The sequence below is a fragment of the Sinohyriopsis cumingii genome, unplaced genomic scaffold, assembly GCF_028554795.1.
Source record: "Sinohyriopsis cumingii isolate HCF-2022 unplaced genomic scaffold, ASM2855479v2 utg000622l, whole genome shotgun sequence".
Taxonomy (NCBI): Eukaryota; Metazoa; Mollusca; class Bivalvia; order Unionida; family Unionidae; genus Sinohyriopsis; species Sinohyriopsis cumingii.
Genome location: NW_028315918.1, coordinates 2,575,345 through 2,587,882, shown reverse-complemented (window position 1 = coordinate 2,587,882; position 12,538 = coordinate 2,575,345). Strand labels below are relative to the sequence as shown.

General features: G+C 37.4%; 1 protein-coding gene across 3 annotated transcripts; it reads left to right on the top strand.

The window, feature by feature from the left end:
- Positions 1 to 679: 679 nt before the first annotated feature.
- LOC149773674 (baculoviral IAP repeat-containing protein 7-like) lies at positions 680 to 7,106 on the top strand. Of its 3 annotated transcripts, XR_016417322.1 has the most exons (5): positions 680 to 833; positions 1,492 to 2,501; positions 2,793 to 3,173; positions 3,746 to 3,886; positions 4,740 to 4,877. XR_016417322.1 is itself a non-coding variant. In XM_089946145.1 (4 exons), exons 2-4 carry the CDS (start codon positions 1,532 to 1,534, stop codon positions 3,772 to 3,774), a joined length of 1,380 nt encoding a protein of 459 aa, XP_089802271.1. In that variant the 5' UTR covers positions 680 to 833; positions 1,492 to 1,531; the 3' UTR covers positions 3,775 to 4,883. The 3 variants fall into 3 exon arrangements, 2 of the variants coding, with proteins under 2 accessions (XP_089802271.1, XP_089802270.1); XM_089946145.1 differs by having other exon boundaries at positions 3,746 to 4,883; XM_089946144.1 differs by lacking the exon at positions 3,746 to 3,886 and having other exon boundaries at positions 681 to 833; positions 4,740 to 7,106.
- The last annotated feature ends 5,432 nt before the right edge of the window (positions 7,107 to 12,538 follow it).

The window sequence follows — 12,538 nt, the reverse complement described above, 5'->3', positions numbered from 1 at the left end:
AAGAATTATAAAATGCAAAATTCATTTAACCACTAGTCTAATTATGTTGGTGATTTATTAAATCAAGAATATAGACTTAGAATAGTACTCTATAATTTCTCTTCAGAGTAATGCATAGTGCTAACAATAAGAGTATATGCACTCTACAAGAGGTACCGACCATTTCATTTACGGGATAGGGGAGGGAGAGCGATTTCGTTCTGACGAGGGAACTTTTATTGAAATATATTTTTGGCAAATACAACGATGGATAGAGTACAATTATTTTCCGCTACAAATAAAAATAAGACATTTTATTTCAACTCTTCTATGATCCGGATATTTAAACCCCACCCACCCATACGAAAGTTAAATAGTCTGTCCCTTAAAAGAGTACGTAATTCATCAATGTGGTTGATCAAAAACAGAGATCACTAAAAATAACCGATTGCCGTCGCATTATAAATACCACTGTTATTTCCGGTTATTATAAAGGTCGGTAAACACGGTGTTGACGACCTGTTAATGCACCTAAAATTTTGAGGTCAGTCAGTTTCGTGAAAAGAGATAAATTCCATTTCAAGAACAAAAAGCAAAATGCCTAAGTCATTAACAAGACATTATTATCAGGTATATTTCATTTGTTAAATCAATTTTATACTAAACTGATATCTGGATCGACCTCAGTTGTAAAGACTAAGTTTACTAACAACGTGACGGAAAATTATGTTGACTGGAAATTGTGTGCCCATGACTCATTCTGATATTGTCAAGGTCACATAATGTCTATATAAAGGCCCGGCAATTTGTTTGTAAACAAATATTCGGAACATTGATAACCACTGCGGAAAAAGGCAAGTAATGATCCATTTGTAGCATATATCCTTTATTTTGTTGCGAATTATAATAGTGCTAGCCGATTGCATTAACATTTGATATTGTGAATGTGATTAATTAATATCCATTGAGTGGATTTAATATTACCAAATCCGTACAACGTCGCTGATGATAATTCCAGACTATGGGATAAGACATGGCATTAGTTTCAGATGCAGATGCGTAAAACGCTCTGAAAATTTGAATACTCCGCCTAGAAGGGGATGGTACGGGGTGGGGTGGGGTGACAAGCATCCAACAGATGTGAAATGCACAAGGACGTGAAGATGCAGTTGTTTATTATTATTATTATTTTGTTATTATTATTATTATTATTATTATTATCCATAGACATTGACATATTATCACTCCTCTCTAATTTGGTTTAGCAAACTTTTAGAATATGCTTATCAATACCTAATTGATTCTGCGTATTAACTACATTAGTGTACACTTGCACAATTATTGGGATATCATTCAAAGCGATGCTCAAATGCATTAGAAAACATGATAATAACGCAATGCTGATGATCCTATGTCTAAAGTCCAGTTTATGGGCAGGTATCGCATCATGGAACGATCTATCATGACATCAGTCTCATCATCATCATTATTTATTATTATTATTATTATTAGAGAAACACACTAAAAGAAGCATTTGAAGAAAATACGTTATATGGCGAGACCAGAAAATACAGACGACATGATTCCAAATTTGCCTATCTCAACACTGCATTCATATGTTGGAGAAATTGTGAAAGCTACAAGTATGGACAACACAAGAGAGCGTATGAAAAATGAGTGGGCCAGATATATTTCCTTTGGAACGTTCCCCCGATCATGCCCTGTTCAACCAACAAGATTAACCCAATCCGGGTTCTACTACTCTGGAACAGGGGACCAAACTATCTGTTTTGCATGCGGATTGAACTGCAAGAACTGGAAAGAGGGAGACTCACCATTCGATGTTCATAAGAGACTGTCTCCAAATTGTAGTTTTGTGAACGGAATTCTGGACAATAATATCCCCATAAGGAACAGAGTTATTGATTTTGTTACACATTTAAATTCTGCAACCGCTTTTGAGGTACAAGACGAGAAAGTGACGTATGGCATTAGCGGTTCAGAAAAGAAAACCTCGAACAACAAAAACGAAAGTCGTGTATTAAGTGATATCCAAACCAACTTGTCCTCTGCTGTGGATAGGACCGGAGAAAAAGAACACTCAAGGGATACTTTGGGAAACAGTGAGTCACCGAGCAATTCCACTTATACATGTAGCCCATCTGCTGAAGTCGAAAAGAAGGAAACTTACAACACCAGAAACTTTCTATCAGAAAGATTTAATAGACAACAGGAACAAATTCAGAATGACGTCAAAGTCGCCGAAAATCTTGTAAATTCCAGTGAAACTAACGGATCAATCGGAAGCAATACAATGACAAACGAACAAGTCACATCTAAACCTGCACAAGTGAAACAACAATCATCTAGCAATACAAATAACACTCTGGGTGTTTGCCTTGAGAAACCGAAGCATCCACACTATTCCATTTTAGCATCACGTCTAGAATCGTTCAGGGGATGGCCTTCACATATGAAACAGAAACCGGCTGACCTGGCCGCAGCAGGATTATACTATGTTGGTAAGTTATTAAGCTACTGCTTTTCAAAGATTTTCTTTCTTTTTTTAATTACGATTTTATAAGTGTCTGAGAATAATTCGGAAGTCATCGGGTCTTTTATTAGATTAATTCTCTTTCATTTTCTATGGACGCGTGATAAATGAGCGCTATGATCTGTGTTTAAATTCTTGTCGTTCTGTATAATTCAACGATTTTATGGTTGTTAAAGATCTAATTCTTGCATTAGTAGCATCTGACACAATCCATGTGTCGCCTTGGTACAATATCTAGATTATTTTACCTATTTCACAGGTGTGGGTGACTGTGTACGATGCTTTTTCTGTGGAGGTGGGTTGAGAAGCTGGGAGGAGGAAGACGATACCTGGGAAGAGCATGCGCGATGGTACCCTGATTGTGCTTTTGTGAAACAGTGCAAGGGAGAGGACTTTGTATTGAGACAGTTGGCGGGAATAAATCTAAGATCTAACGAAACATTGGAAACGATATCAAGAGAGAGCGCTGCTTCAGAAAAGAGTTCGCAAAAAGAGCTATTCCATGTGCCATTAGGGTCTGAAGCCAGGGAACTGCTTCCTGAAGATCCAATGGACTATCCGTCAACTCAGAGCGTATTATCCATAGGTTATAACACAGAGATGGTCAAGAAAGCCGTGCAGATGCTAATCAGTAAAAATGGTAAGTCTATAAACAGTTGGTGCATAGCCATTATATAGTGAACTGTCATAACGATAACGCAGGATTTACATTTCCCCACAGTTTATTAGAATACTGGTGTAATTTATATTGGAGGTGAGTGTGGATTGCTTCCCTGTTCAAGATGGGGGTGGGCATACTTTGGAGATTCAATAGACTGGATTTCCAGATGTACCATTAGTTTCACACGGTAGGCTTTGATTTGTACATTTAATTTGTACGTTGTTTTATTGTACTAAGCAATAAATGGGTTTTGTTATATTTTGTGTCGCTTGTATTTATCCAGAGACAAACAGAGCTTGATATAAATGAAGTTTAATACTGTTCAAACATTTTTAAAATGATTATTTTGATTTAAGAGATTCATTTTATCCGCACGTCTAACACCATGGAAAACCTTGTATAGGAGCGGTCGCTAGATTTAGTTATATTCGTTTTGCATCCTTTTTCAGTAATGATTGTGTTTGTATTAGCACTCATTTTATTTTTCAAAAGTTATGTCGACAGATGGAGCTGTTTCCAATAAATTTACCAGTTCATCATGTTAATTTCAGTTGTTACTGTTGACAAACGGGGGTGCTGAAGTTGAATTTGTGGAGACAACGGCACAGAATTCCATCGCGCTGACACCTCAGTAGAAGCCCGCATGCCAACTGCAGCCTGTTTGTGTGACCGCTCATTATAGTTTTTATTCGGTAATTTATTTTCAGTATAGTGCTGATGACGAATAGTATAAAAGAAGGCTCTGTTTGGTATTCTGTTGTTGGTTGTTGGTTTAGCTTTAACGCCACTTTTCAACACATGATATGGCTGCCATGTATTACTGGAGGAGGAAGATCCCAGCTAAACCCCTGTAAGAACCATCGACCCACTGGAAGCTACTGGGAAGTAGTTTAAGTTACCCACATTGGACGAGCCGGAGACTCGAACCGAAAGGGACAGAGGTGAGATGGCAGTAATGTGTAAAGTCGAGCGCATTAGACCTCTCGGCCACCCAAGTTCCACTTCCTCTTAAATATGGAACAATGGTTGATCAGTTTTATGATGCAGCGTGTTTAATTTTGTAATTTTTCCTTTATTGTCGATTCTCATCAATAATGCCCACTTCCTATCTAAATATAAAAGCTCAGGGACTATAGCGTAATAATGTTAATGTTATTTAAATTTGAGGTTCAGCATGGGAGGGATTATGTTTATCAAATCAGTGTTATTATTGGGATAAGTGGACTGCCTCGTAGTAATAATGTCCTATTATGGTAAATTACTTTTAACATGAACCGATAAATACATTGAAACTAAATGAATGTTTTTCCAGGGTTATGAAGGCGTATAAAAATTCTACTTCTTCAATATATGAAATGAAAAATATGTATCATGTAATATATACTTGAAGAGACTCGTTAAAGACAAACGTAAGTGTAATGTGATTGATGACAAGGCTAGATAGACAAAATCAGAATGCATATACACAAACATTAAAATTTACAACTAAGAAATACTTAAATCAAGATGCATATTACAGCGGTATGTGTTACTTGTCTGTTACAGGTCACACCAAATTTTCATCCACCGAATTGATGGAAGTCATATTTGAGCTGGAAGAAAATGAATCAAATTTACATATTACGGAGGACACTGATCCTATCAATGACATGGCGAAAGTGCCTGCCGAGGTAACCACTCAAAACAAGATCAGCGGTACTAAAGACGCGAATGCGGATGGAAATATACAAAATAGTTCTCATTTACATCATCGCAATCATGTGGAAAAAGAGAAGAATAATTATTCCTCTCAAAACCGCCTATCATCAAAAGAAATGGAATTTATGCTAGAACAAAACCAGGAACTGAAGGACCAGATGACCTGCAAGATCTGCATGGAGAATGAGGCGTGTATTGTGTTCCTACCTTGTTGTCACATGATGGCCTGCCCTCATTGTGCCCCAGCCCTTATAAAATGCCCCATATGTAGGCAGTTAGTAAGGGGTACCGTAAGGGCTTACATCTCGTAAATGGTATGGTCTGGTGTTCGTACGGCAGATAGTGACACAAAAGTTTTATAGTGCCAAGTAATGAACCTAATGTGAGTTGTCCAATGACATGACTCGAATCCATACCATTATAATCGCAAGTCAAGCACGCTAACCACTAAGCCACAGTGGAATCTCAAGTAAAGGATTTATGGGAAACAATCGTTATACTACTTTCAGCCAATCATACAGTGTAATTCATTAATACTGTCTCTTTCATCGTGCTTAACTGACTTGATGCAGAATGACAATGGATAATGCCTTGAAATGTATTTCTTTTTATTTTGGTTGTTATATAGAGCTGAATGTAGTAAAAGAAATTGCTCATTTTACTACTGGTGTGTGTGTGTGTGTGTGTGTGTGTGAGAGAGAGAGAGAAAGAGAGAGAGAGAGAGATAGAGAGAAAGAGACTGGGCTCTTGGAACCGGTACAAGTTCCAAAATAGAACTTACTGCCCAATAACCAGATTACACAGATGGTAACTTTTTCATATTACTTCATCTTATAATGCGTATGTTTTGGTATCGTTTTATTACATTATATTCATCTATGATTTTCCCGACAAGAAACTTATGTGCGTTTCTGAAAATGTCCCCCCCCCCTTTTTCTATTAGCTAGTTTGTCTACAGTAACATTTCATTCAGACATGCATAACGCTTTTATTTCCAAAACGAAGGAGGACATAATCTCTCATGAAATGACACCATCGTCTAAATTATTCAAAATATCATGCCAGACAACAGTCACAGAATGACACCGTCGTCTAGATTATTCATAATATCATGCCAAAAACTGACACTGAATGACACCGCCGTCTAGATTATTCATAATATCATGCCAAAAACTGACACTGAATGACACCGCCGTCTAGATTATTCATAATATCATGCCAAAAACTGTCATTGAATGACACCGCCGTCTAGATTATTCATAATATTATGCCAAAAACTGTCACTGAATGACACCGCCGTCTAGATTATTCATAATATCATGCCAAAAACTGACACTGAATGACACCGCCGTCTAGATTATTTATAATATCATGCCAAAAACTGTCGCTGAATGACACCGTCGTCTAGATTATTCATAATATCATGCCAAAAACTGTCACTGAATGACACCGTCGTCTAGATTATTCATAATATCAGGCCAGATACTGCCATTGAATGATACCGTTGTCTAGCTTATTCATTGTATCCGTGGTAGGTTTTATTCCTGTCGTAATAACAATTAGTTGGGGTATATAATTTTCCAAAATTACGATGGTAACTTGTAGCTTTCAATATTATGAGGAACCATTCTGCGAGAAACGGACTGCTTCACTATGATACCTTCAGACATTCTATAATTTCATTTTAAACATATTGCCTTCTTCGTGATTGATATAAGTATTAACTTTAATATAATATTCGAGATATAAATGTCAGTTGCTGTTACATTTTGTTGATATGTCTCGCTTTTTGTGTTATTGTATTGTATATACCGAGAATCAAATAACATGGGTTGTCTTAAAATACTTCAATAAAGATTGCAAGAATTTTTCAATTTCGCCATCGCCGGTCCCAAGCCCGGGTAAGAGAGGAAGAGGGTTGTGCGTGGGTTCAGTAATTCCTACCGCGTAAAATAATCCTTGCAAAATAAAGTTTAACAGTCAGACTATGTCTGTGTTGTGCTTAACTGAGAAATATTGCTTGTTATTGTAGAATATGCCATAAGTTAGGGGAATCAATATCACTTGTAACTAGAGCAAATTATATCTGTACAGTTTATGTGTGTGAAACAGCAGCTAGTTCTTGGTCTCAGGGTATACATGTGGTATGATTGTTATTGAAATTGAGTTTTCTTGTCAGTGAAAATGAGGATCCATTAAATGTGTCCGTTCAAATGACTGTTGTTGTTAATTCACAAAAGTCAAGCATACATCATAGCATACATCATTAGTATACAGAAAAGAAAATTATAAGAAGACCCTTTACTAACAATTTTAGTAAGGAAGCGTCATTGAAGGTGCCGCCTGTACTTTTAAGGTAATGAGGTAATGAAAGACGGCTCTTTTCCAAATAAAGAGGAAAGCGCCTATCCCTTGATCCCAAGTTGTATGCTTGGATACATATTATATTAACCCTTTTTATAAAAAATGATACTATTATAATCAAACAGGTTATAAGTGTATACTCGCATTGCTGTCATTCTACAAAACTTTCTTTCATTTAACCATTTATCCATGATTGCAATGAAGAATGATTAAGTTTTAAGCGCTTTAATCTCTGTTCGGTACTTTATATGTGTTAATTGATAATCAGATTTTTATACATTACGTGTCTAATTATAAATCTAGTTGAGTTTTGCCACGTGGTCAATTTCGCTAGCCTATAATGAGCGAGTTTCTGTATCCCCTTGTTGACACCTCTTAGCTCCATCCCAACATACATGACTGGTTAGAACTTAGAAGTGACACCCTGTTTTTCAAGTCCTTCCTTACCTTCGATCTTGATTTATTTTTGTCGAAGGGGATGAGCCCATTGTCTAGTGGGATAGGCATTGGTGCATTTTAATTAGGATAAAAGTGCTGTTATACTTGGCACAATATGTGTGTGTGTGTGTGTGTGTTTAACCATCTTAAGATTACATATCATATGACAAATAACAGTCCTTTCAAGTGTTTCAAGTGCACTTGATCTAAAAAGGGATCGTGTTTGACCGATATGATATTGTTGCAATGTTACACGCCTGTACGTAAACCCTGATGTCACAAAGACGTGTGCGGCGAAGGCAGCGACATCCGAGTTTAATGCAAAGTCATTTCACTACAGTACATTGCATTTTTATTATATCGAATATTCAATCGGTAATGTTGTAATGACATACAAAATAGAATCTTCTATTTGTGCACATTTACAATCAAACTAGACGTCTGTATTTAAAGAAAAACAAAACACATCTCCACGCGCCCGTACGTTGTTACCCCATCAACAGATAAGATCCTCTTAGCTATAAAGGTAAGAATGGACCGAGGTGCCATTGTGAGTACTATGTGGACAATAGTCGTTTCAGGCTGAGTAAGAGTAGTGTGTGTGTGTGTGTGTGTGTGTGTGTGTGTGTGTGTGATTTAGATTTTTAGCGTAGCTTTAACATTGTTTCAGTGATATCGCTACGATGTCTACAGTGTGGAAGTTTATAGTAATAACTAGCACTGGGGCATCATGCCGCAGACACTTAGCATCATGTCCCACCCAGTCACACTATCCTGACAGCAGGCCGACCAGTCCTAGCACTAACCTCTTAATGCTGAGCGCCTAGTGAGGCAGGTGTTAGTACCAGTTTTATAAGCCTTTGGTATGACTCGGCCGGGGTTCGAACCCGCCACTTCCCGCATCCGAGGCGAAGGCTCTAACCACTACATAAAACTGAACACAGCTACTGATAGCCAGCTTGTCATAATATAAAGCTGAAGGCTTTGCTATCCGACAAGATGGTAGCAGGTGGTAGTTATATATTGATTTTACACCAATGTATTGGATTGGACTGCGGATAAATGATTATGTTTATATATTGATTTTAGACTAAAAAGCTGCTGTGTTTGTCGAATTGAAGAAATTATAACGCATAAAAATAGACCTGAATTATATCGTTCAAAATTTCGTGAAGTCACATCATATTAACAGACGTCAGCCGACCTCATTAGCTGGCTCTGAGCTGGCCACAGTTCTTGTCACGTGCCCATTTGCATCACCTGAAGATATAGTTAAGTAAGGTTATCAGCAAGCATATATAACCTTATTTTGCTTTTGGTGCTCAGTTTGTCAGCCGGTCATGAGAAATTAAATTGAGATCACTACAGGCGTTAAAGTTATCTGCATCAGAAATATAGACGGCTTGAAATGCAGTCTTGATGGTCATATTGTCGACAACAATACAATTTTACTCGTAGAATTCAAGTGTCTCTTTGACAGACACGTCAGCAAACTGCCTGATTATTATTACAGCATTATTACCCACCTTAGAAGTCTTGGCTATAGCATCATACGGCCCACTTATAGACACAAATTCTCGCAAGTGTTACCTGGATAAAGTTCGACTGTATCCAAAGTATATAACAAATGCATAACAAAGACTAAGGCCGATATGAAAAGGAACTGATTGCGATAGATGTCATGGATTTCTTTAGTGACTTCGATGATTGTGATGACTTATGCGAATCTAATGAAGCAGAATTATTATTGTTTCTGAGAAAGCTTTACGTAAGGAATACGAATACGAGAACACGAGCGTTCTAAACCAGTCCGATTGTATTGCAGTTGCGATAGATGGTATCAGAAAAGACATCCTGAATTCAAGCTTATTGCTGTCATACCATGGGTGATTTTTAAGATCACGTAAAATTATATCGATCACGTGCCAGGCTATGACAAAACAATCTAGCGCCATATCGAAATGACGACAAATTGCATTCGAAGTAGAGAAATAAAAAATTAAAAATAATACCATATTATAATGTACAAGTTTGAATCAAGCTGAATAGTGACCGCAAATGACAACACATAAAATTTCCAATAGGCTGGAATACAGAAGACTTGAGCTGGTTGCTAAAAAGCAAATCGTTAATTTGGGATATGAGTTCGTCAAATAATTATCAAACGTACAAGTAGCATCTGGATCACTATGATTTTACACAGAGATCTATATCGAAGTGAAAAACTCCACCTGCAGCTCTTAACATTAAAGGAAGCAACGTCAACAAAAATAGCAAGTGCTTGTAATATCTGCAAAGCTGGGTAAAGTCTTGCTCTTCTGAATTTGAAATTGCATCTTTAATTACTGCAGAGAGAGAATTTATATCGGCATCACGATGTGTCTGATATCTTGCAATCTGATTGTACGCCTCGAACAATTTTAATTTTTATTAATTCCCCCATGAAAGTGTGGCCTCTGAAACCAAAGGTTGTGAATGCAAAGTTTCTGCTGTAGGCTCTTCTGCTTCAGGCTCTAGCTGAAACATTTCTGCTGCAGGCTTCGGATGAAATTCTTTATCTAAATTACTATATAATTTTATGCAGGTGAGACACGGTTATTCGGGTATTTTTACTCCAGCAAAGTAACTTGTCCACAACATAGGTATGCTATAATCGTATGGCTTCTGAAAATCGATATAGAGCATTGCAGAAGAGAGTATGATTGCGTCATACTTAGGTTTCTCAACGTCCTTGATAGTATGATGGTATGCTTCTCCAATCATTTTGAGATCCTCTGGTATGGAATATTGTACTCGCTCTGCTTCACGCAGTGCTGTGGAGTATACTCCACGTCTAATATGTTGCAGATATTTGAATAAAGATCTGGCACCTTGTCTTACATATTTTGTAGTGCACTAGTGGCGTCAGCGTTTCACGTAGTCTAAATAGTTAGTTATCAAATTCGGATGCTTCTGGACTGCCATCAAAGTTTTGCCGTGGTATCTATGTTATAAACGATGCTATATCCTTACGCTAACCGAATCTACCATCAATCTTTTCTTTAACGAAATCGATATCAGCCTGCATCGGATTTACTTTATACGTATGTTTAGAGTTGTATTTAGCTATAATGTAATAATCTTCAATCGCTTTCAGCAAAATAGATGATAGATCAACAGTTGTTATCCACAATGCCCTTGAAAAGACTGTTACATTTTTCTTAAGAAGATCTTTATGTAGTGCCATATCAAATGTACATCAATATGGTCAGATATTTCATCATCAGGATAACATGCTCCAGCAAAGATTCTGCTTGGTATACTGTTTTTTGTTTGGGTTTTCTGTGGGGGTTTTCTGCCGTCGAATGCTGCAAGCGCTAATTGTTCCAATACCGACAGTTTTCCAACGTTCTGGAGAGCAGCTACAAGAAAAATAGTTGATATATTTTTCTTCATAGTCTTTGTATTTAATGGTATGATAATAAGCTTCTGCAGTCTTTTTTGTCGGTTTTAGACTCTCATCTTGGTGTGTTCGGTCTGGCTATGATTTATCTGCCTGTTGATTTGGCTGTGGAATTTCTACATCTGCGTGTGGCTGCAGGATGGCTAGCTTAGGCTCCCCATAATTAAGAGACTCTTGCTCCTCATTTTAAAATGCTCATTGGCTTTTTGGACACAAACACTAGTTGGGAATATTGAGAACTTATTTAAAGACATTCTGGATTCCATCACTATGTCACATCAGAACATTCAAGACTTTTAGTACATCGAGGCATGCAAAACTCTAGGTACATCAGAATATTCAATGTTATTGGAATTCTATCGGAAAATTCTATACTTTTGGACTTGTAATAGAACATTTAGCATCATTTCCTTTCGCTTACTTATTGTAAAACTTAGAGTGGTATTTAATTTGTCTGAAGTACAACGGAAGAAACAAGGCGGCGTCTTACCACTGCTTCCTCTACTTGCTGCAGGTGATACAGACTGTTGTCTGGCCGTGGTATAGGTTAAACTTTTAGTCTTGAGTAAACATAGCAATAAATAAGCTAATGTATGACAGAAAGGGTAGTCATAATAGGCCAATAAATTTGTCTAAAATTCAAGTAAATTGACAGCATCGCGGTGCTTATCGTTCAACAATACAGAAGACAGCCTTGAGGAAACTTTATCTCAAACCAAACATAATCGATCCGTTGTGAAGTCAATATTTGCTGAGCGCAAGAAAAAATAACAGCCCGCTTTGTCAAATCCATCGCTGACAACGATTCTTCCGCCAAGCAGCCTATAATTGCGTTGGACACTTAGTGTAAAACCACGTTTGTGTTTTGTGTTTGGCTTGAAAGACAAATGGACTCTGCCTGACACAATATATTGACCCATATAATCATTTGAAATAACGTAATGCAAATGGTCTGCCGCCTAATGGCCATGAACCATATAGCTAAGCAGAAACCTCAGCGATGCGGCACGACATTTGCTATAGAGACCGCCAAGATAAATAAACCGTAATAAGACCAACAGCAACGAGAGCACGCATTGAGAAGCGCTTTTGTCAGAAGTCCTATATAAGCTGGGCGTTGGAACTATAAAACCAGAAAACCAACGGCCAACAAATAAAACAAACAGCAAAACAAAACAAGATGTCAGCAAACAAACATAGCTGACATGCTTGCAAAAGAGTTACACAGTTAGGCAAGACACCGTTTTCCTAGGCGTGGATTATTCGTTAATGGCGTTGATGATACTTTGTCTGCAGATTTAATCTATATGAAAGAATATTCCAGAGAACAAACGTGTCAAAAACCTGCATATTATTATAGACGTCTTCAGTAAGCACGCGTGGAGCTTGCCACTAAAAATAA